At 41.8% G+C, this 24,175-nt stretch overlaps 1 protein-coding gene across 2 annotated transcripts in view; it reads right to left on the bottom strand.

Annotated features, from left to right (window-relative positions):
* Positions 1-24,175, bottom strand: part of C7H10orf90 (chromosome 7 C10orf90 homolog) — a 69,114-nt gene that overhangs the window by 9,391 nt on the left and 35,548 nt on the right. For both annotated transcript variants that reach the window (XM_054832711.1, XM_054832712.1), the window contains exons 3-6: positions 22,423-23,494; positions 8,058-8,348; positions 5,788-5,981; positions 4,647-4,848 (exon numbers count right to left, since the gene is read on the bottom strand). In XM_054832711.1, the coding sequence (XP_054688686.1) occupies positions 4,647-4,848; positions 5,788-5,981; positions 8,058-8,348; positions 22,423-23,494 (1,759 nt within the window). The remainder of the gene's footprint in view (positions 1-4,646; positions 4,849-5,787; positions 5,982-8,057; positions 8,349-22,422; positions 23,495-24,175) is intronic.

The raw sequence follows: 24,175 nt of genomic DNA, 5'->3' as shown, positions 1-24,175 counted from the left end.
TCAGTTCGTCACAGTGGGATCTCTAATTTGTTCGACATAGTCAACAGCAGAGTAGTCTATCTTGGACTAATTAGCACTCTCGAAATTTAGCAGTACACATTACACAGCACAAAGGCTAGCGTGAGAGTTGCAGGTTCTCTGCCTTCAAAGTGCTCTTGTGACGATAAAATCTTCTGCAGGATAAACATTTTCATTTTTCTAAGATTACTTTCAGCATTTCGTAAAACTCTGCTCATGAATCACAATTAAAAATGGTAAACAACTGGTTTTTTGAGGATGAGAAGGTAAACCAAAACTGCACAGATGTTGGTATTTATATGGAAATGATGTTAAATGCCAATTATTTCTTTTTCCTACAAGAAACTAAAGTTGCAATAACACTGACAAAACATTGGAAAACCGTGCTAGCTAATAATCACATATTATCAATAATACATTTTAGTCTGATAGAATAATCTCAGGTGGAGAAAAATCTCTGAAGGTCATTGCTCTTTTTTCTGGGTGAAAATTATTTTATCGAAATAAAAGCTGCAAGTCCAGAGCAAAGCGCACGTAACAAGCTTACTTCAGAGAAATGTAATTGCAGCAGACTTGTTGAGTGCAGAGGGAAACATCTCGGGCTGCAGTTTAACCCCCATTTTCGCCTGCATAAAAACAGGCTGCCACCCAAGGGTACAATCCCACCTCTCCCCTTCCTGTGCCACCTTCTCGTGCGGACACGGACGTGCACACGAGGAACTGGGCCAGGGATTGTCCTCTGGTGGTGGAAAACTAGTTGGATAACTAATGTTACTGCCAGCGCTTGTGGCAAGTACACTGCAGCGACCTGCTCTGCGAGCGCCTCGGGGTTGCACAGAGGCACTCTGCTCCTGCCCAGCCACAAACGCGCTTATAATCCGTCCTTGGGGTCACTGTGTCAGGGTCAGTGGAAATTAAACTCATCAGCCAACCTGCTCTTACAAAAAAGACCATTGGAAAATGTATGAGGGTGTGCTGGCGACGAGCCCTGTGAACCTCAGGGGCATAAAGACCTCTACCTCCCCAAAGACATCAGGAAAGAGAAAAAATGAGAAAGGAGGAAGCAATCAGACTGAAAAAGCAACCACAAGATCACACCCTCAAGCCTAGAGGTGCCATCAGTACAATGCTGTATACTTAAGGAAGTTTCCAGGTCATTATTTTACCCTCCTGGGTTCTTCATTTCAAATGTTGTTTCAATGCGTGTTGCTGCGAAAGTGCAGCCTACTTCCCGAGACCAAGAAACCTGCAGGCGGGCTGCGTTTGGCAGAGATTTTTAAGACTAGCATGGAGAACAGGAGAACCAGTAGTACTAGTACCAAATATGATACCAAAGCAACTGCCCTGCATGCACAGAAGTGTTTGCTGCCCAGTTCCCTTGACTTCTAATGACACCTGAGGTCTAATACCTGTTTGGGCATTTATAAGTGACTGCAACAGACACAGGCTTCCAGATCATAGAATCATAGAATCTTTAAGGTTGGAAAAGAGCTCTAAGATCATCAAGTCCAACCATCGACCCAACACCACCATGTCCATAAACCATGTCCCGAAGTGCCACGTCTACAGATGACTCCAGGAACGTACGTGGTACCATAGGGAGGACACGGGGCAGGTCTGTGTCCTCTGCTGCTGCCCAGTGCACCCCAGGCAGCCGGGCCGTACCCTGGAAAGCAACGGCTGTGATAACACTCATGGAGCCTCAGCCACCAGCCCTGTCCCCAGCTTCGGTGTCAGTGTCAGCTGCTCTGGGACCACCACCGGCTCACAGCCAGGTATAGACAGAGATAAGAGGTGGCATTCAGGACTTTCTGTGTTTGGACATACAGACGCACCTTAGGATGACATTTTGCCTTTTCTGGCCACTTTGTGTCCTGCATAAATCCCAGGCTCTCTACCACTTGAAAAGCTGGCTTTGCAATACATAGGGATGAACCCCACCACGTTTCCTTTGCTTAGCCAGCTTCGGCTGGCAGGCAGCTTTCAGTGTCATCTGTGGAGGGGTGCGGCACAGGAGCCACCCAGGAACTCTCTTTTTGGAAGGGTATGCTCTCATTCCACCCATAAAAATCAGAGGCTGATGCTGCCCTCCTCACCATCTCCCACCCTCCCTCTCGCCTCCCCTGCGCCAGCTCATCTGATGACAACACTGTTTGACGAGCTGGATCAGTCGTTAGATCTGATACAGCCTCAAAGAGAGAGTCCTAATTTAAAAAAGTAATCAATTTAAAAGCAGCTCCTGGTAGATCCAACTGAAATACGGGGGCACGGATGGGCCACGTGCAGTGACAGAGCAAGCGGTGACACTGCTGCTTGTGCCTGCAGCCTCCCCTGCACCAGGTTATCACGTGAAATGGCATCCTCAGATCACTGGGATTTTGACGTCCGCTTTCCGTCTCAGTAAATTAAAGCATGCCTGCATCCCCTACGGCTGCATTTTCATTTCATTTTACTTTTGTTTTCTAAAACATGACAAAAGGCTTTCGTTGCTTTAAAAGCACATTTTACATGCTAAAATGGCATTTCCAGAGAATACAAAATAACGTTGACAACAAATAACTTCTCCTCCTTCCAGCTGTGGGGCAGGCAGAAGGGAAGGAGAAGGCTGTGACCCCGGTGTCATCAGCAGAGGCATCAGAAGGATACAGGCAGCGCAAGGTGAGCACGAGGGGGAAGCCCTTATCTCTTCTGCAAGAGGGGTTGCAACTCGAAAAGCATGGGAGCATCTGTAGGAAACACAGATCCTCCACTCTGGGACTCATTAATGATACTAATCCTTCTGCACAATAGCATCCACCAGCAGAAGCCCTAAAATACCAATTGTCAGGACTCAGAGCAAATTACAGATGCTCAGTATGCTCCCACGCGGCCCTCTGAACTGCAGCCCACACAGTTGTTCTTTATCAGGGATCTAGGATTTCCAATATTAATTACAGTTATGCTCAAATAACAGACATGTGACACTTCTGTCATTATAAAAATATTAAGATCTCACAAACAGAAAATTACATGTGGCTACACGAAGGCAGATGAGCTACAGAAACTAAAGACCCTCTTTAGACAAATTTATCTTTAATGACCAACCACTAGAAGAGGGAAATAGTAATTTACTTGAATAATTATTTCAATATTATTCTTTTATTACTCATTAAACAAACATAAAGATTAATCTTTAATTATAATTTAAGGAGAAACAGGTTTAATCTTTCATTTTATTGTTTCGTAAAGTATTTGCAGAGTTGTTTGGGGGACTTTCAACGATGACCAAACAAAGGGGGAGAAATTTGCCACTTCTTCTGAGATATATGACAAAGTCCTGGCCTGTGCCACTGCCTGCTGGGAGGGTTTGGTTTGCTGGTGTTGGCGCAAGGCAGCGGGGGCCTGAGAGATCTGAACCCAAAGTAAATTAACGTCTGTAATTGAAGTGGTGAATGAATTCTATCCACTCTTTAAAATATAATTCATGTTTTGTGCTTTGTTTACTTATGCTTATTTACTTCTTACTACAAAAACCCATTACGTATCTGATGTAAGGTAGACTCTGTCATACCACAACAGACGGCACAGATGCGGCGATAGGAACTGGTACTCTCCAATGCAAAGCCTGCCAAGACCCCCGAGATGGGGACTGCACCCAATCGCATTCCCCAGGGAGCAAAAAACATGTCTGCATTTCCTAGTGTTGAGGATATCAAAGATTTTCTTTCCTGCTTCCTCCACGTGACCCATCTAGTTGTTTTATGTTTTCAATTCATTTACTTTTCAGTAGAATAACGTGGCTTCAAACAGCCACAGATTTAAAACCAAAATGTAGAGAGGAATGCCAATCAATCAAATAAATCATCTTCTTTAGTTAACTGAATTAAGTAACAGCCAGATGGCAGTTATAAAAAAAAAAATAAAGAAAGAAAAACAAAACTAATTTGTTCAACATCTTGCACCTAGATAATATTTACAGAGGTACTATTGGGAGTGAGCTGCGAGGGAGCTTCTCAGAGAGAACCATTTTACTCACTGGATATTGAGTCCGTTTACCACTAGGATAATAAAACAACCTAATCAACTTGAATTAGGAAATCACAGAGTTCAGATGCATTGATTTAGCAGCCTTGCATCCAGCCGCTGGGCAGACAAGTGTTCTTTCACAGCTCACTGCCGAGGGCTTCATGAGTCAAGTGGCAAGTTCACACCTGAAGCTGCTGAGAAGATCAGATTGGGACTCCTACTCTCAAATCCCACCTGTCCCCCTACCTGTCACTTCTCTCTCCAAACTGGCCTTTTTGTGAGCTGTGAGACATAATAAATGCCATTTATTGCTATCACCTCTGCAACTATGAGCAACTTGCATCATGCAGAAGAACACAACTGCATGTGACAATGACAAGAAGTCCCCGAGGAAGGGTCCTTCCACCGCCACAGACCACGGAAAACCCCTCATCCCCACTAACCCACCTCTGTGCTTCAGAGATGTTCTGCTTTGAGCATCAGGAGAGATGCTGGAGCGCTGGTGGGGTGAAACAGGAGCAGCGGGTCTCACGTTTTTTCACCAAGTTAATATGGAGACACTATACACGTGGCAAGATTTCAAAGACAGCTACAGACCTGTTGCTGGTCACAATTCAGCTTACCACTGAGCGGGTGAGGAATGGTGTATTGCTTTTTTTTGCTTGAAGTGGATGTTGAGGAAAGCTTGCGAACAGGCAGCGCTCCTTGGCTGCTGGCGGGAGCATCATTCTGCCGGGCTTTCCTCAGCTGGACCATGTGTTCAAGCCTCTTCAGCCTTTCTTGTGAACGGGAAATGAACTGAGGCTTATGGATTTCTAGAGCTTCCTAAATGAAACAGAGAAACCACTTTGTTTTAAAAGAATGAAAGGGAAGAAAAAAAAATGTGGTATGTGTCTAACTGGGTTCGGTAAGAGATTATCAATGAAAACGGTTGTTCGTCTGTAGGATGTTAGCAAACTGCCTTCCTATCTGTCTTTACTTTCTTTTACTGTTAGAAAGCTGCCTTGGTGTGAAACTTCCAGTTCAGACAAAGGAGAATTTCTGAAAAAAATTTCCAACTTTCACAAAACATGTCCAAAAGGTTTTGAATTACATATTTTTATAAGTTATCCAAATTCAAGTTCTTGACGTTTTGCCTATTTCCTTGTCTCACCCCATCGCCGAGGCAGCCTGTCACTGACAGTTCACAAACTTTCCTGTTTATTTAGATTGTCATGCAGATCCATTCATGGACGATCCAGAAGGAAAACGCTTTCCAGTCAAAGGCTGCTTCAGCATCTAGGAATGTCTCGGGACGGAAGACAGCAGTGGAGACTGGTCTGCAACACGTGCTGGGGCTTGGTATCGACCCGGGGCCGTGTCTGTACCTACGGCTACCGCTTGCGGTACGGGGTGTCATACACATTTGGGAAATTCTCAGTTTCAAGGCACAATCTCAAAAGTGCCTTTGGGAAATTAGTGAATCCTCAAGCTTTTACCGTTTTCCTCCGTGGGAATGGCAGGTGGGGCTTAGAATGGAGAGCTTTTACAGACACATATCCAAGCAAGGCTTGGCAGCTTATGCAAGCTAATGAAACTTCACTGGAAAGGAGAAAAATCAAGAAAATGCGAACTTCTGCCCTCAGCCACTTTCCAGGAAGCAAATACCATCCATGGGGGAAAAAAAAAAGGAAAAAAAAAAGGGGGGAAAAAAAAAGGAAAAATAAGAATAAAACCCCCAACCCCCATATTAACAACAACAATAACAACAAACTGATATCTTACCCGCAGCGTCTGCTGGGCTGGTGGAGTTTTCTGAGCCTGGGAGATGGTTTCTGTCCAGGCGAGCGTGCCGTTTTCCTCACGAGTAACATCTGGCGAGTGAGCCGCAGATAGTATTACCCTGCTGGCTCGCGCCCGCTCGTCCTCCTCCTTGCTCTCCTTTATTTTGTCACTTGAACCACAGAATTCATAATCACCTTCGAGAGATTTAAAAGTTCGTTAAGAGTGCATGGTTAATTTTTTATTGGGTTCTCCACCTCATTAGACATAGAGGGCAATTTCTGAAATAAGAACGCCAAGGTATTATTAATAGGCCTCATTAAGCAGAATAGATCAAATCTAATCATAGGTGCTACTCACTGCCCTGTGACACCCAGAGTATCTTTCACATTAAGCCAGACATCACATCGAAGCATAATTAAACCGTTCGGGTGCTTAGCTCCCTTGGCTGGTACGCGCTTCCCAAAAGCGAGACACTTCTGTAACACAGTTGCATCGTGGGAAGCAAAGGATATCACGCTGCGACATGCACTTTGAGTTCATTTCAATGTATGGCATGTATTGTAGGAAATAACACATTGTTATGGACCTTAATCACACATCGTTTCTCTTTGAGCATACCGAGGCTTTCATAAACACTATTCTTGGGTTTGTTTTTTTTCTTTGCTGATAATACGGTTTGCTTTCTATCATTTCTATACATTCATTAGCCATTGGAAAGACTCCATGAAAAAAATAATAAACAAAAGTTTAATATGCATTATAGTGTATTATTATGAAAGCTATTAATTCACCAAGTCCTCTATTGAGAAAAAAAGATTATTTTTCTACACTTACAATTATGCTTTAATGCTCTATGAGGGATACTCCCTGCACAAATTAGGACCAAAAGAGGCTATGTGCTCAAAACTCAGAGCTGACAGGATTCTCATTTAGAGGACAGAACTAATCCAAAATAACAAAGGAACTTCAGAAGAGCTCCATTTGAACTATTTTGAAAAGTCACACTGAAGTACTTCTTCCTTGCCAAATAATTTGATTTCTAGAACTAAATATCTGGGAATAAAGCCCATTACTGTTTTATTTCAATTTTTGGTTACAATAAACTTAGAATATTTTCCTCTTTATGACATATTGTACATATTATATTGTACTTAAAAAAAATATTAAAATGATCTGTGTTGGGTACAGTTGCCTTATAAAAGCCTGAACTGTATTTCCTCCCTAATATTGTTCTTGTTAACATTTTGGGAAAAAACTTAAAACCCGTGAACATGAAATTAAACTCCTCGATAAGCCAGGTTTACAGAGGTGTCGATTAATTTGATCTTTGATAGATCTCAGTGGACGCTTCACTTTTGTAAAACTAAGTCACTTCCAATTAGTGAAATGGCATGATTTAACCTCAGGCACTGAAAGCAGAAAGTCAGCTTCTCTCATCTAAATGGGTGTTACAGTCAGTAGCTTTATAGGCAATAATGAGAAAGTTTTGCGTGCCTGCCTACAAAAAATCCGTAAGAAAATAATTGCTCTAAGAAAAAAGGCTCTATGACCATTATAGCATTTTAAGGTATTCTTGGAATAAATTCCTCACAAACCTATTGATGCTAAAGCCAAACTAACCTATATCTCAGTTGTCTTCTGCAATAAAACCTTATGCATGAATACAGCTGCTTGTGTCATCTCCATTTTAGCTATTTGAATAAATGTTGGAATTAAGACATCCAAACAGACGCTGAACTAGAAGAAATTATGTTTTACATGCTGAAACCTTATGATAATCAAGTGTTAAAACTTTTTTTTTTTTAATTTTATTCATGATAATCTCTCCAAACGAACCATTTCATGGTATACCTGTGCACCACATAGCTCAGGCTGCCATGTCAAAAAAAAAAATAAAAAAAAAAAATTGCAGAAGTGAAAGAAAGGTATCAGGGTATCAGAACAAGGTTGTAAAAAATAACCTCACTTCTGGTGTTTCTTGGTTCACCTGGGAATATTTGACTCTGCAATTGTAATGTTTTTTCAAGATTTTCTTGAATCTACTTACAAAGTAAGCCTATCTTTCTCATTTTAATCTTGTTTTCTATTAACCATAGCAATGTATACAGTCAGATTAGTTGATTGATCTCTCACCAGATGACTCATACTCAGCACTTAAAGCTGGACAAAAACGGACTGACTTTCCATTATTTCACTTTTTTCTTTGAGACTGATCTCATCTTATTATTGAAACCATATTCCTAACAACCACAGTAGGATTTGTACCTTACTTGTTAGGAGCTGGTTTTGCCTGTGAACATTTTCTTCCGAGAGGATTCTTGATGAAGCTTTTCTATTGCACATACTATTGGAGACAGACATTTTTGGTTTTAGGATGCCCTGTGCTTGGATGTCTTTGGATTTGGAGGTGCCTTTGGAGGGATCTCTCTTTTTCGATGAGCCGTCAGTAGCAGCAGCGATTGCCTTTCTGGATGCTGTATCTGGAAGAGAGACAGAGGCCGTTGCACTGCTCCTGCCCATGGCGCATTGCTTCTTCTTGCTTCCCAACAGCATTTGCGTTCCTGTGAAAAAAACCAGAAAAAACAACCCCAAATTCTATAACACGGGAACATTTTTCTTCTCAGCCCTCTAGTCCTCCTAATTTTTATTTCCTGGAAAACCACTTTCAGTTGTATATTTTAAAAGTTGTAACTGATACGAATTTATCGTGACTGCCATGCAGCTGTACTGCAACGAGATGTTACCGATAGAAATAATCAGAGGGGATACTCTTCATAAAAATAAACTGCCATTCTAAATAATATATACACACTCCGATGGGCAGCGTGGAAGGAGTCAAGATACCTCTCACAAAAGGGTATTCTATCTGTCTTTGTCTTGTCTCTTATTCACTTGAGAGGAACATTTTAGATTAATTAAACCTGGTCAAAATTACGGTTACGGATTCAATGGTGGCTGTGATAAAAACTGAGGTCCAAGAGATTTTGGGATCGGGGTTTTAACTTCTCTGTAGTGGAGAGGCTGCCTCAGAAGCATTTCCCATCTCCCACCATTTCTAGTGTCCTGTTCCACCTCTGTGCAAAGCCGCAGCACGAACCGGCAGCAAAAAAGGTCTGATTTGTACAAGATCCGCTTTCCCCTGAAATGGTTTTGATGAGAAGGATGTTGCACAGCAGCTACAACTGCAGGACCCTGCCATGTCAAAAGCGACAGAGCTAGTTGGGTAAGCTGTGTGCTATACAAACCTTGAAAGATGATTCAAGCTGACCACAACTACTGCCAGCAAAACCCTAGAAAACAGAGTGTGGGCAAATAAGCACACAGAGGTGTCCATTTTCCAAGGTACATTTTAGGCAGAGTTTTGAAGGAGGAAGGGATAGAATAGAATAGGAAAAAAAATCAGGAAATTAAATCCAAAGAATTAGTGACAGCAAAGAGAGGGTATCAGGATCAGCAAGGGGAGAAGAAAGAAGGAGCAAATGGGAACTATTTTACGTCCCTATAAACCACTCGGCAGTGGTCCCTGGTAGGCAGGCACCCACACGGCTGTGCACACAGCGTGACTCTGCTCTTCTTTTTTAATCATGTGCATAAATTGCCTATTGGCAGTCCTAGTCACAGGCTGACATGGGACCTAGAGATTTATATAGATGGAAATGACCAATAGCTACTAAAAAACTCTGAAAGAAGGCAACCAAGAGATTTGGGCGGTACAAGGTAAAAAACCTCAACAACTGAACCATAAACACGAGCAAACCAGGCAGGGATTGACTCGATCTCTGTTGTGGACATAAGACATTTAGCAAACGACTGGTGTTTCACAACAAGAACTTTTAAAAAGCAGCCCCGTAATCCTTTTATCTGCTGACTCATTCTCAGCAGCTGCCCCTCTCTAAACACTTCTTTCCAGTGTCTTGGTTGAGGACAGAGGGAAGATTAGAAGTGTTTTTCTTCTTTCATCCAATCCACGAGAAAGGGTGACACGCCACATCATGTTAGATACTTCCTTCTCTCATAGTCGTTAAGTAAAATTAGATCCTGCAGTGCAGTGTGGGAAGTTCTCAATTCACTTTCCCCATCCTTAATCCACTCACAAGAGGTGAGAAATATTCTTTGCCAGAAAATGATGGTCTCCTACACATTGTAGTGATCTGAATGGCTCGTGGGTTTTTTTTGATCATCCTGTACTTCTGAGGAAATCAGAGGCGTTAAGGTACAGCATCGAGGGTTTTCCCTTACCACGCAGATCAGAAAGCTTCTAACATCTTCTGTTTCTTTCCGTAAAGTGGATTGCCCATACAGGCAGAAGGAGTCATCTTCCGAGGGGCTCCTCTAGTGAGGGATCCCTGAAGATCAGCATAGACAGGAGTGAAACTTCATCCTAAGCAGTTTCACAGCCACGCAGAAAATCTGGTCAAATCAAGGAAGTGCACACAGAGCTCCCAAATTCTAGGCTAGCATCCAAGCTCTTGCTCTTCTCTCTGGTATAACTTTTTTTTTCTCCCTGCTTTTCACACATTGCAAATATTTGCCTTATCTTTTGTCAAAACTTAGCTCTCTCCTCGGATGAAAATAGTTTTGATTCAAATACTCTCAACAAACTGGATAGACTCAATTCTGTACCTGCACTCAGTTGGAGCTCATGCATATGCAGTGATCTGTTCCCTCATTCCCTGACGGATCCCATACCTGCAGTTACACACTGTGTTTCTACAAATGTTTTATGACATATAGAGGGAAAAAACATTGGGAGAGATTAATGGGGTCATGGGCATCAAAGAGTGTTTGTGGGAGAGGGTAGAAACAAGCAGCACGGTAGGAGAAGATGAAGAAAGCAGCAGGTAGCAATAAGTAACTGCGGAGCGGCAGAGAAGGAAGTCTTTTCATAAAGGCAGCCAAGATATTAGAAGGACAGAAGGGAAAAAAAAAAAGAGGGGAGCTAAGCCACAGAAAGGGCTTGAATGGAAACCAGATTGTCTCTTTACATTGTCTTTCAAATTAAAATAGTTTACTGGCCAGCGGAAAGCAGAGAGGAGAAGAAGAGAAAGCACAAAGGAGAAAAGAGTTCCTGCTTATCCAAAGCAGCATCACAGTAGGAGACAGTTTGCCTTCATATCAAGAAATGGTCTGTGCAACAACTGTGTGTGTTGTGAAGCCAAACAGCTTCTTCACTGAGACTGTCAGACCTCTCAGCCCACTGCTGCGTCCCCCGGAGAGGCTGTTTGCTGCTGCTGGGCACTGGTATCCAAAACTACGGAACGAATTGTCAGGGTGGTGAAAACGGGCTGCAAGGTAGCAGCATAAAACAGCCGAGACCAGAGTGAGTGAAGGACTTGTCTGTAAGTCACATCTCTCCAACATCTTAGAATGTGGATCTGAACAAAAGAAAGAAGAGCTGCCTGCAGTATTCACACTCCATTTACTCCCAACTACCAAACTAGCTATCTGTGGATATTGGCTTCCAAGTGTAAGTACAGTAACCTTCAAGAACTGAGAATTAAGCCCCAGGAATTTTCTTACATACAGTGCAGATGGAGACAGCCTTCTCTTCTGTGTCCCTTCTCTGCCAAAAGAAATGCCACCAGCGGCATTCTGCCCGTAAGGGCTGGGGATTCCCACAACGGTATGGATTGGAGAGAAACAAAAGATAGATATGAACAAAACTAGGAATGGGGTCTAAAATAAATAAAAAAAATTATGCTGGCTGCTTCTTAGCATTTTATAACAACAAAAGGATGCCCAAGACAGAATTTAAAAAAGCAAGATTCCTTATGAAATTCAGGTATAAAAATGCTGCATCCTTTCTGCATGAAAAGTGCCTTCCTTAGATCTTGTACTGTATTATAACTAAATCTTAATCCTTATTAGATTCACAGTACGGTGGGGATTTTTTTTTTTTTGGTAGTTAATTAAGGCAATAAGAAAAGGTGTGCCTTGGTCTTGTCTAACACCGAAGACAATCAGAAATAATAACGGAACCGATTTGGTAAATTCTTTCCTTTAACTCCCTTTGGAATTAACCTTTCAATTCAAAAGGTACACCCGGGCATAGTCAATCCCCAGGAAAACACAGCAAAGCAAACCAGGCTTGGGCTCCAAAGATCAACTCCCTCATCCTCAAAGCAGCTGTCAATTAGCTAAGGAATGCAGATGCAAATGATATTTAGAAAAAAAGCAAAAGGCAAAGGTACTTAAAGGTAAGATCACAGAGTTCCACTCTGGACATTCTGGATCCGTTTTTAATATACTGTGTGGGGAATTAGGACTGCTAGTCTCATTAAGGCTATCTGGAATTATATATCTAAATCCCCCCGCACCAAACTTGAAATATATACGCCCCGCTGAGAGTAGCTAGAATTGCAACTGGATGACTAGCAATATATGTTTTTTCTATTATCCCAGCTGAAGAAAGACTTTAAAACTAACGAACAAAGACATGCAAGTGTAATGCTTTGGGAGATACAGGCGAACCAAACTCAAAGAAACAGAAAGCAGAATGACTCCATTAATAAAATTCAGCTAATATAGATCCTAGTTGTAAAAGTTCAGCTGCTTATAGGAAAGTTAAGGAACAAAATCATAATTACATTTGGAGAAAAGTCATTTTTGCCCTATGCAAGAAAGAAAAAGACAACAGTTGAATTTTTAAATAATGACTTAGTGAAAACCATATGATATTGGAGGAGTTTAAAATATCCTGTAATACCAGGGGTAGGTTTTCAAAAGCTCTTTTTTTTAAAGAATCCTTGATCTCTGAGTAAAATGAGTATATTGTTTCACTGTAAAGTATCTTTTTACATTTTCTTCCCTCTCCCTTCAGGGGGTTTTGCTAACAGGAAGTGACCCTGCATTATAGCAGGTTAAACTTGCCTTTCCTTGAAACATGGTCAATTCAGGCAAAAATACACTTTTCCATTGTTACTACTTTTATTTTTTTTCTTTTCATTTTACAACAGGATAATGCGGCTTTTCATACTTTCACATAACACTCTTCCTAGTGTTTCAGTGTGGATTTTTGACGATTCATGACAAAGTACTTCTTTGAAATCGGCCAAAGATCATTTTAACAGACGCAGCGCTACAAATCCTCCACGACCACCAAGCAAGCCTGACAAGAGGCCGTGGGGGAAGGAGACACACAGCCTTGATTCACTGTGTGTCATTAATGAGATCAGACATCACCACTGTAAGTAGGCTTTACAATACAGACCACCTGCTGGGGATTTTTTTTTGTTTGTTTGTTCAATTTAATGAACGCCCCATGCCCTGGGATGCTGAGCTCTCCCAGACCTCTGTGATGCGAGCTGACACTGCCAATACCCCAAGCAGAGAGGACCAGTAATTAACGTTCCTTAAACGTAAGAAACTTCTACCTTCTTCAAGATTTAGAACCACGCGTATGTAGGCATAGGTTTTACAGAGCCCACACATGCCTCAAGCAGGCAAGCAGCAATCCATAATCCAAACCAAGACTCCAGCATCCTGATGACAAAGACTGATGACTCAATTCCTATCGTGAATCAAGTATTACCACTCCTAAGCCATACAATCTTAGATATAAGTAAACAGACCGCATCATCTCAACAGCCTGGTAACACAGAAAAATGGAAACATTGAGAGCAATGACAATATTATTAGTTATTTCAGTGTTTGCCAAGGGATGGAAGATAGGACGGATAATTTATTGTTCTGATCGCTGCCAAGGAAAAGACATCATTTCTGATGACTGATTAGTCAACAAGCTGCAGTCAGAGTATGACAAAATTCAGAGTTTTACTAAAATTTCTGACCAGCAGTGAGACCTATGTCCTTAACTGCCTTCTGATTTTGTCACATGCTTCGTCGGCAAGAGGCAGCATCAGCCGCTGTTCAGCATTAGCATCCATGGAAACTACTCAATTTGCAAAAAATCCTGACAGTAATGTAGCTCTTCCCCTGCTCCCTAATCAAAATGTAATGCTTAACGAGGTCTTGGATCTACCTTTCAGCAAAAAACCTGGGGCTAGATCCTGAAAAACAGGGCTGGGCCACGTCCTCAGCTCCGTTCCCAGAATTGTCAGGACCCAAAGTCGAGGCAAGTTTGCAAGCTTGAACCGAGAGAATCAGTCAGCCTGTTACTCCTGGCGAACACATCATTGCACCTATACTAACACTTCTTCAAACAGCCCTGCCTGCTGAGGATAAGGCTTAATTATCTCAGCTATATCAATAACACCTCAAGCTAAAAGTCTAGATTAAAAAAATTTCTTTAACAAAAAAGGTTGCTTTTTTTTTTTCTAGCTAGCTCTTTTGTGTTGTGGTTTTTGTGGTTTTTTGGTTTTTTGCTTTTTTTTTTTTTTAAATGACATTGACAGCTGTGGACACATTTCTCAGAAGGAAGATTCTTTCTTTTTGCAAAAGCTAATATTTGACTGTAGAAAGTTGTAACCATTTAAAAGAGAAAGCTTATCAAGTGTACCTAAGAGCTACTAGGCTTCAAACCTATAATCAGTCCAAAGTAGGAAGAGCCTCTTGATGTCAAGAAACAGCTTGTTTACAGAAGGCTTTTGGCAAAATTAGAGTGTAGTCCAACACTTGGCTTCAGAGCAAACAATCCCATAATGCAGCTAATCAACGGCACCTAACACTAAGTCTCTTTGTGGTGAGAACCAATTTATTTTCTCAAAACACTTTGCAAATAATTAATCAATTGTCTCTCTCGGTGTTAAACAAGGGAACGCCACTTACTTCAGGGAGCTAATGGGTAGCAACGTGCTGCTCAGGACAGGATGTGACGCACCAATTCTGACCGCGCACGGAGAGGCTCGGTGGAACAAGAGTGTAATTTGCAATGACTGCACCAGCAAGAAGGAAACGTTCCTGCCTGGCACCTGCACGGGATCATCTTACACTCTGAATCATGAGAGTGTACTATTGCTGCAGAATATTTTAGTGGTCAGGAAAAAAAATCCACCCACATGATTTGATTCGACTGCTTGCACCAGAGAGTTCCCAATACCCAGCTGGTTGAGAATAACATTTGTATATTTTGCTAACGTTTTTCCCCTTTGCTTCCTATGTGCTGGGACAGGCTAAAAGGAAAAATATTCCCTTTTCATTAAACCTTTCATAATTTGGAGGTTGGTCAAGCACCTGGTAATTATTTTCTCACTGAAGATAATCAGTCTTAGATTTTTAGCCTCATGCCTTGAATCATCATTGTTTTTCTTGTCATGCCTTTTTGGCCATGCTATACCAAAACCGTGTCTTTAACAAACCCAAAACTCCCAGGCAACTGGTCCTTAGACTGGGTGGATCTCTGTTCGTATTGTTAAGAACCATGGAAATGGTTATTGAAAATACTTTGAAATTTGCTGCTCTACTTACGAGACATTCTCTGTAACATCCACGTAACAAAAGCTCAGAGTTAGACATCCATGTTTGCATTTCAAGGATGTCATGCTGGAAGCTATCAGGCACTATTGTAGTGACTCAAGGAGTAATCTGATGCAGTGTGACTTTAAAAAAATATTCAGGATGATTCAGACTGTTTAAATGGTGATTTACAGGGTAAGAAATGTATCGACCACTTGGTATTCTCATCATGTCAAAGACACCTAGTTGTGCAGCTCTTTCTGATAATTTACCACAGCCAGACCGAGCCAAGTACTCATTTCACAGACTGCAGAAGAGTTGCTCCTAGTTTAAACTAAGTGTGAATAAGGAGAAAATGAGGCCCTTTACCCCAGTGGCATAATGCAGTCACTGAATCCACATAGCCCATCTCTTTCTCTTAATCATTATTTTAATGATCCTAGTATTCAGCCCTCCACTGCTTGCCCTGAGTGCTAACGAGTGACTTGCCCCCTCCAGAGTCTTTCACTTCAAATTGTTTCACATTTTTACCAACTCTGACAGCTCAAGATAGAACTGTCCACCCCGAACAAGATGGAAAACAGTGGAAAAATCAAACCCTTAACTTTCACGTGCCAAAACAAGGAGAGCCTAACTTTAATTTGGGTCTTCAGCAGACAATATGATCATCTTGGGAAAATAATTTTAATTTATCAGTTTCGCTCACAGAAATGCTGTCCATAGCATCATTAACAAGGCAGACATCCTTCTGTGAAAACAAACAAACAAAGCCCCATACAAAACCAAAAAACAACCCCCCCCCCTCAACCATCCATGGCTGCTTGTTGCTTAAAACCACAGAGAAAAATTAGCCCCACAGGAAAATACGAGTGCTCTAATCACAGCCAGGGTTGCTGTGACATCGTGGCGCCACCGAATCACCAGTGCCATCATTGAAAACCAGCCTAGGGGCAGCTTTGGCTTATACGACCTTGAAACATCATCTCTGCCTCTCGCTTACATCTGTCACCTGCAACCTCCAACGGTGGCTATGCATCCATATGACAGGGCAGAAGGCCACATCGCTCTTCTGAGTCCCACAGTTTTTCTAGATAAGTGGAGTAAGAAAGAATACACCTCCACACTGATCCCTTGCTTCTCCTCCTACACCCGGTGAGCATCATCACCCCTTCCTTTGTCACACCAGACGATGGAGAAACTGGCAGTAGGCATGTGAAACAAGGAGCAAAGCTCAAGAGCTTGGTACTCCATAAATGCAAAAGGGCCTTCAGGGAAGAGGAGGCATCCTCTTCCTTTCAAAACAAATTAAAAACCCTCCAAGATAAAGGAGAGGCATCTCCTATTGCCCATCACACAGGTTGTGGTCTGTCTTGAAGGCTGGCAGCATCTTCTGGAGTCACTCGTAATTGAGGACTCTCAGTTCCTCACCGAATTTTCAACATCTGTAAGTATGGAGTCCTCAGTTTCTCAGCATCTCGCACAGTACATGAAGGTCACATTGCAGTGTGACACAGACCCAATGACACAAAATGTCTAGACTAAGGAAAATTGACAACCTCCTCCATTTTAAATTTATACCAGATGAAGTGAAACATCAAAGGAGGTCCTTTTAATGGGCTTTTTGGCATGTGGTCCTTTGTTCTTAACAAGTCGGCACCAGCTGCTATGTCCATAATGCCAAGTCAGTAATGTCCCTGGCCAGATTTTCGGCTGATGTAAATCAGTGTTGCTCCTCTGAAGGCAGATATTTCTATTGGTTGACATCAGCTGAAGATTTGGCTCCTCATGCTTAGCAGGTGCAAGCTAAAGTAAAATCTTCTGTGCCATATTTCACATTTCTCCTGTCTTCACCATCACTACTGCTGTACACATTCTCAAGCTGGAGAGTTAATTAGCATCAGCTGTAGCTACTCAAGTTTCTATACAATAAACTCCATATTGTAAGGAACAGCTTTCGTCTAATTATATCTTGTTCATGTGTGTGTATATATATATACACACACATATATTTACACACACACACTAATCTTGTACTCTGGGTTATTGCGTGGTGACTTTCCCATAAACAGAAGATGAGGTGAGAACACCAGAGAGGCCACATCCATTCATCCATCGCAATATTTCAAATACTATTTAGTAATTGAAAGTAAATACTATTAACAGTCTTCGGTCTTAAGATTGCCTACATTAGCTTATCCTGATTACCATGAGTATATATTAGTTTAAAGGTGACCTACATATAATTTCTTGATATACAAAGATCTCAAATACCAGGGGCTTTTCAGTGTGTATTTAAAATAAAAACATCTTTTTGCTTTGCAGGTAGCAGCATATCAAAATCCCACAGCACCAGCTGTTCCAATTGTACTCCAGAAGAAGTGTGTATATATATGTGTGTATATATAGACATACAAAAAAATTAAAATAGCTCTTGAAACAAATTAACATCTCATTATTTACCCCTTAGTAAACACTCTGCTGGCTTCAGCACTTGTTAATAAAACTCTTGCTTAAGAAGGACAACAGAAGCCTATAATCACCTGGGGCTGCTCAACACCCCAAAAGCCCAGATCCCATCTCAGTTTTCCCCATCCACTGTCTTGGGTTGTTTAAGTAAATTATGCTTTCAAGCCACCTGCCGTTCTCTTTGGGAAAAAGTATAAGCAAGTACAGTACCAGCTCTCTGATCTGTCTTGTTCACCAATTTAAATGTGTTCTTCCCCTTCTCAAGTGCATCGTTCCTGATTTCTGCAGGAGAAGGGACGCTGGCAGCGCAGCCCCCCCGGGCACCCCTGGTTCCAGGGCTGGCTCCCAGCACCCGCACTGGCTGCCCCCCGTGTTCATGCCTGCAGTCACGCATCACCGCTGCGTCATATTCACCTTCCATTGCTGACTCACGCATACCTCATAATCCTGATTCCCCTACTTGTGGGTAGTTTACATATGACCGTGATTCCTGAGATGCCCTTTTGTCATCTCCCCCCACCCTCCCTGCGCATTCTCCAAATCTCCTGTATCTCACCGTAGGGCCATGGGAGCCGGCACAGCACCTCCCGTCCAAACCGGATTTACCTTTCTCTCCACCTCAACTGTTCTTCCTTAAGAACTCTGCACAGTGGTTTTGGGCATGACAACAAAAGAAAAAAGTGTAGGTGTTATAAAAGTTGAGGTGTTAGCAGAAATTATTTCAGTTTGTAACGTAGCTGACGTTTGTGAAGGTGCTCAGGCATCAAGACATTTACGATTATCTAAGCTTAAACATAAATTTAGATGTTGGCATTTATAATCTTTCATAGTAAAGTGATGATATTGTTTAATCAAGAGGTCAAAATGAATTTGAAGTTGTCTGATTTTCTTCTCTTTGCCCCTTTTTAATAATTCAGCATAGAGCCCAGTAGGTAATACATTGTAAAAGATGGATGGAAAACTAGATATTCAGGTGGAATATATTTTTCATGAAAGGTAGGTGAGAAATTAAGATTAAAAATGCTCCTGTCTTCAGCAGGAACAAGACTAATCTTTTCATTTTTAACTTACCTCGTATTTATGAGACATCAGCTACGGACAGTAAAGGAAATTGCAGCATTCACTTAAAAGCAGTGTTAGCAAGTTCTGACAGCTTGTTAAAAGCCATGGCCAAAGGCAGGGTGATGCACATTGATCACCTGTGACAAGGACCTCATGGAGCTTGGCCCGGGCTTATCCTTGGTCGCACCTCTGGGGTGGGTCGTGTACCTCTCAGCAGGCCATTTCACGCTAAAACGGGTACACGTTCCTTAAGCTGCCCAAGGGATTTAAATGCTGCCCACTCATTAAAAATAAACATAATTATGTCCTACGACTCTTATGTCCTCTCGCAGTTCAAGGCTGACTTCACGTGTAACATGGATTTTCCAGCACTTACAGTCCCATTTCTTGCCAGGTAATGGAAGTAAAGTACCCAAAGCAAAGGAGTCAGTAGAAGATACAGTCCATAGCGGTGAAATCACAAGATCGTATTCCATCCTTGGGATGCTATAGCATGAAATATGGCTTTGAACACTGAGTCTGAGAGATTTGGATTTCTAAGTATAATTACCATCCATGAGCATAGCCCAAGATTTACATTTCATTAATATGCTTAAAATATCCTTTTTATATGTGGCACATTGTGGAAATATATACCTCTGGAGATTATCTGGACCAACCTCCTGCTGAAAGCAGGGCCTTACATTAGGTTATCCAGGTCCATGTAAAGCCAAGTCTTGAATACTTGGATCTGAACATGAAATAGTATGAGTAATACTATAAGTAGAGTCATCACTACTTTAGTGAAGCCACGTGAAAAATTAGAAGAGGCCATGACTCAACCCGCCCTATAGGAAACAGCAAACCTGGCCCCAGTACCTGTAAAGCAGAGAAGTATTTGGGTGCTCATTCCACTTCAGATCCTAATAAAGCAGCCTATACATCCTGGAAACTACATTTACAGATTTCATACAGAAAAGTCTAGCCTAGAAGGTAATTTTTCTTTTCTTTTTTTTTTTTTTTTTTTTTTTTTGGCCACGGTGATGTTATTACCACTTGTATTTCTGCCAGCAGGAAGGTATTGCCTACAGCTGCAAACTAATATAAACTCAAACTTTCTGGGTCATCAGAAGTGTGACGGACAAAGCACTCTCCACAGTTCCTTCATCCATAAGATGACTACGTTAAAGTATTAACAGGGTGTCGAAAATTGCTCGCTGCCCCTTCTTTGTAAGTTCTTCCTTCTTTTTAAACATTTCATTTCATGAACATTTCATTGCATAAACATATAGCAGACCAAAGCCTAATGGGAATGGATTTGAGCTAGTAAACATTGGAGGAAAAAAATATTTAAAAGAATTGAGAATCTGTAAGGGTGTACAGGGCTTTGCTGATGGGGGAGTTATTTTGCTGTGCTCGTAAAGCAGCATCTTGCAATACGGGTCTTGTAATTTGGAGCTGTATACACAGAAGTGCCACAGCAAAAAGCAGGAAGGAAACCGTGCACCATTATGGCTTGCTTTAGATATTTAAAACTAGTCCAGGAAAAACCCACGTAACAGGCTGTAGGACTGCACCAGGTTTGCACCAGGATGGAGTATTGCACCTAAGAGATGACTTCTCTCCCTCGCTTCACCCATTTTCAGAAGTCAAGGGAACTCACTTTTTCATTTTCTCCCAGGTTAAAATCATACCAATTGCCTTTCACTTTAATGAACAGTGCGGATGTCTCGTGCATTTAACTAGGTTTCTTATGATTTGTCACGTTTAATGGCTGACGGCTACGCAAGAGCTCATTACTTTGGGGATCCTGGTGAGAAAGACTGTTGTTTTCAGGCATTATTCTGGCTGTTTGTACAAATTTCACACAGGAAAGTTGTGGTAAGGTGATAAACACCTTCTTATATATTACAAAGGGTCTGATCAAGAGAAATATATATCTTTACATTCTACATTATTGCTTACACAAAAGGTGGAAGCAGTTAAAAAGTAACACTTCCCATGTTTATTTACACCTGTATTCTTGTGTACACAAATGGTGGAAATCATTCTTCAAAAATCACTGTTTCTCAGCTGGTTACCTCATTTATTTCCTCTTTTTAGTAAAACTGTGGAGCCATGAGCAGTATCCTATTTCACTTTCTAATTACTTCTACTAAAAGCGATTCTTTCGTGACCACCTCTGTATCACCAAGCCCAGGCAAGGCGTAATATATTTGTAATCCTTGTTTCTGTGGTGTATCTGAGAGAGACCTTAGACGGTGTTGAACAAAGCCTCGAATGCATGGTACTTTATATGGAAACTTCAGGAGGACAGTCTTATTTGAAATTAGGATGGTATGCAATGAAGTCCAAAGCTGAAACACTTAATTTACTGGTGTTGGTCAGTGGAAGGTCCTCACCAACCTTACCCCACTACATTTCTTCCTTGCTTTAGTACTGGTTGGCATCTTCCCTCTCCTGCTCCCCATTCTGCCATCTCCCCTTCCACACCAGACAATCTCGATTACACTCATAAACACAAGGAAATAATTTTTCTCGGGCTTTCTTCAGCAGCCAGCCTGAGGGGTGCTTCACCCTGCAGACCCAGGCGGCTTTCATTTAAGGGCCTAACTCCGGAATTACCGACACCGCCGGTTTCTCTGTGGAAAATCCTGGCTCCGTTGATAATTTTCTTTAAGGTTAAAGCAGGAGGCCTCTGAATAAAGCAGTGCCTTCTCACTGTTTGCACCTTGATAACTGCAAGAGCAGTCCCACTGACTTCAGGTGTGGGAAAGCGAGTGCAGCAGTAACAGCAAGGTGCAAAGGGACGGTGCAGCCCGGGTTCTCCACCTTGTCCAGCCCACGAGACAGCACACAACTTCTCATCGTTCTCTTTTTGCCATTTGCAGAGTAGGAAGATGAAGGTTACAAATGAATCTTAGGAAGAAGCTTATGTCCGTACACTGACCTTTAGATCTAAAAGGCCATATAAGAACAAGGTAATTGCAATTAAATGTAGCCCAAGGTTGCAGGATACACGGGGGGTAAGTTTTAACCCTAGTGTTTTTGGTAAAAACCAGACTCACTCATTGACATTCTTCCCATCCACACTCCCTTCCTGGAGAGTCAATAAACTCAGCTGTGGTCATTCAAGTGCACTGTAAAATAGCTGCCACAGCCCAGTGCAGCAGAAGCTATACCACTCTAGGCATGAAGCAATCCCCACGGTACCTTTCCCTTCCCAGAGAGCAATGTTGCAAAGAAAATGTTGTGTTTGCAAAATGCTCAGAGATGTTTGAAACAAACATGTTAAAGATTTGCAAACCATTTATCTGGAGCCAATAGTTGTAAAGGCCTGGGCTTATTACTATAGCTTTCTAAGTAAAAGCTGAAAATGATCATTTTTAATCGCAAGGAGCACAAAACCAAGCTCAGTGCAGCCATCTCCTCCTTAATCTCACCCCTTGAAATTCAGCCTTTATACAAAGAAAGACTGAATTATTTTCAGGGGTTAAGTGCTTGCATGTTGCTGGGAGAAAACAAAAAAGATACAGTTATAAATGGCTAAAAATAGAAGTTTAATGTAGAAAACATAGGCAGAGTTTTCTCTATCATCCGATGAGCACCATGCATCGCTAGCATGGAACTGAAAATGTCTGGGTTGTGCTCTGACTCACCGTGCCTTTGCAGAAGCAAAGATTACTATTATCTGCTCACATTAAATCATTGTGGTGGGTCCATTCCAGCCTGAACCTCTGCTCCACCAGACTGAGGTTTATGGAAGTTACTTACCTGCCTCATCACTTGAATTAAGAAGCTGGAGAGACAATGTCCTGTGATAGCTGCCAGGCTGCTTATCATCATCTTTCCTTGTCGTTACTACGTTATTAGGTCTTCTGGGTATATCCACAAATGCTGGAAGTTCAGAGACAAAGACACTTTGCAAAGAGTATTTACGACCCAAATAGCCTTCATTTGTTGTCTCTTTATTAGTTATACTATTTTCTGTTAAGTCTGCACTCCAGTTTGTTCTGAGTGGAGTCTCGTTTTCTTCTAGGAGCTTTGTCTTAAATACCTCCTCTATTGGCTCTCCATTAGCTATGCCATCTACTCCATCTGCTGTTAATCTAGACGAACTGCAATTTATATTGAAGGACAACACTGATCTATGAATTTTTTGGCATTTAATTCGAGGTTGGTCAACGTACACATTGAGTGACTTGTCTAAATAATAGATGGTATTTGGACACTGCTGAGAAACCTGAAGGTGGACACATGAGATGAATGAAGGTGGTACTTTCTCTCTCCCATCACTGCTTTGAAGACCCACGCTGTTCTCCTTGTTTCCAGGGTCAAAAATCTGCTTTTGTTGCTCTTCACCTAATTGTGAGCAAGAATCAGAAATCTTTAATGGAGAGACATTTTGGTTTGCGTGGCCCAGCAGAGGCCAGCGACAGAATTTGCTTGGGGTGGAGGTGACAGCGTTGAGCTCTTGCACAGCCCCAGCTCCACGTGCTGGGTCGCTGGAGCCTGCAGCAACGCGCCTGGCTGTAATAGTTATGGAGGCAAACCCCTTCCACTGGTTTTGACACCGTTTTCCCTCTGAGATGGGAGAGTCCGATGGAGACGCGGCGTCATCTAAAGACGCTTGTATTTCTAATCTGCTGGGAAGTACCGTAAATGCTCTGTTAGTGTTGGCTGAACCATGGTTAGCCAAAGATTGCTTCGTGTGATAAGCACTGGGCTGGAGGATCATGGACTGCATAGGCAAAGCAGGCCAATTTTCTTTTGATTTATTCTCATCAATCATCTGCGAAAGGACCATCGGTGAAATCAATTTTGTGTTTTGTGATGACAGAGATTCCTGCAAATGAAAAGATTCAAATTAGCAACATATGCTATCATAATATATGTAACTGCTTCTTATCTACCATCTATCACGCTAGACAGTTTTGTTCGAGATTTCTAGTTAACTTTCTATTCAACCTGACTTTTCTGTCATTTAAAAGCACACGCTCTTGAAATCAGCTCTGAATTGTCTGGGAGACTTCAATGAAAACCTTATCACTCTGCCGCAAAAAATATTAAAATTAAAAATGTGTATTCTATACTATTATTTTCAGTATTTAACCCATTGTCACACTTGGGATTTGTGGCTTCTATGTTTCTTTAAAAATGGACATGTCCAAGGCAATTGCCAGTTTCAGACTCTGATCTGCTGTTTCATGATGGTCTGCTTGAATTTAAAATGCATTTAAATATATTATGGGTCATTAGTCTGAAGGTCCACGTGTGCCATCACATGCTGCAGAGGACACGTGGGCACCAGGGTCATGACTGCTCTACAACCTCACCAGTTACGAGCATGGAAAAACTTTTCCATGATCCCTCCCACAAAAGTGATATAATTTCCTATAAGGGCTCCAGGTACTATTTTAATTCATTAGTTCCCTCTTGCTTATCTTTACTTGGTGGCACCTATCAGTAATGTAAAACCACATATGTCCAAGATTGATTGACAGTGGCCCAGATTCATTTTTCCAAC

This window comes from Grus americana, chromosome 7 (genome assembly GCF_028858705.1).
Source record: "Grus americana isolate bGruAme1 chromosome 7, bGruAme1.mat, whole genome shotgun sequence".
Taxonomy (NCBI): domain Eukaryota; kingdom Metazoa; phylum Chordata; class Aves; order Gruiformes; family Gruidae; genus Grus; species Grus americana.
This window is presented reverse-complemented; position numbering and strand designations above follow the sequence as displayed.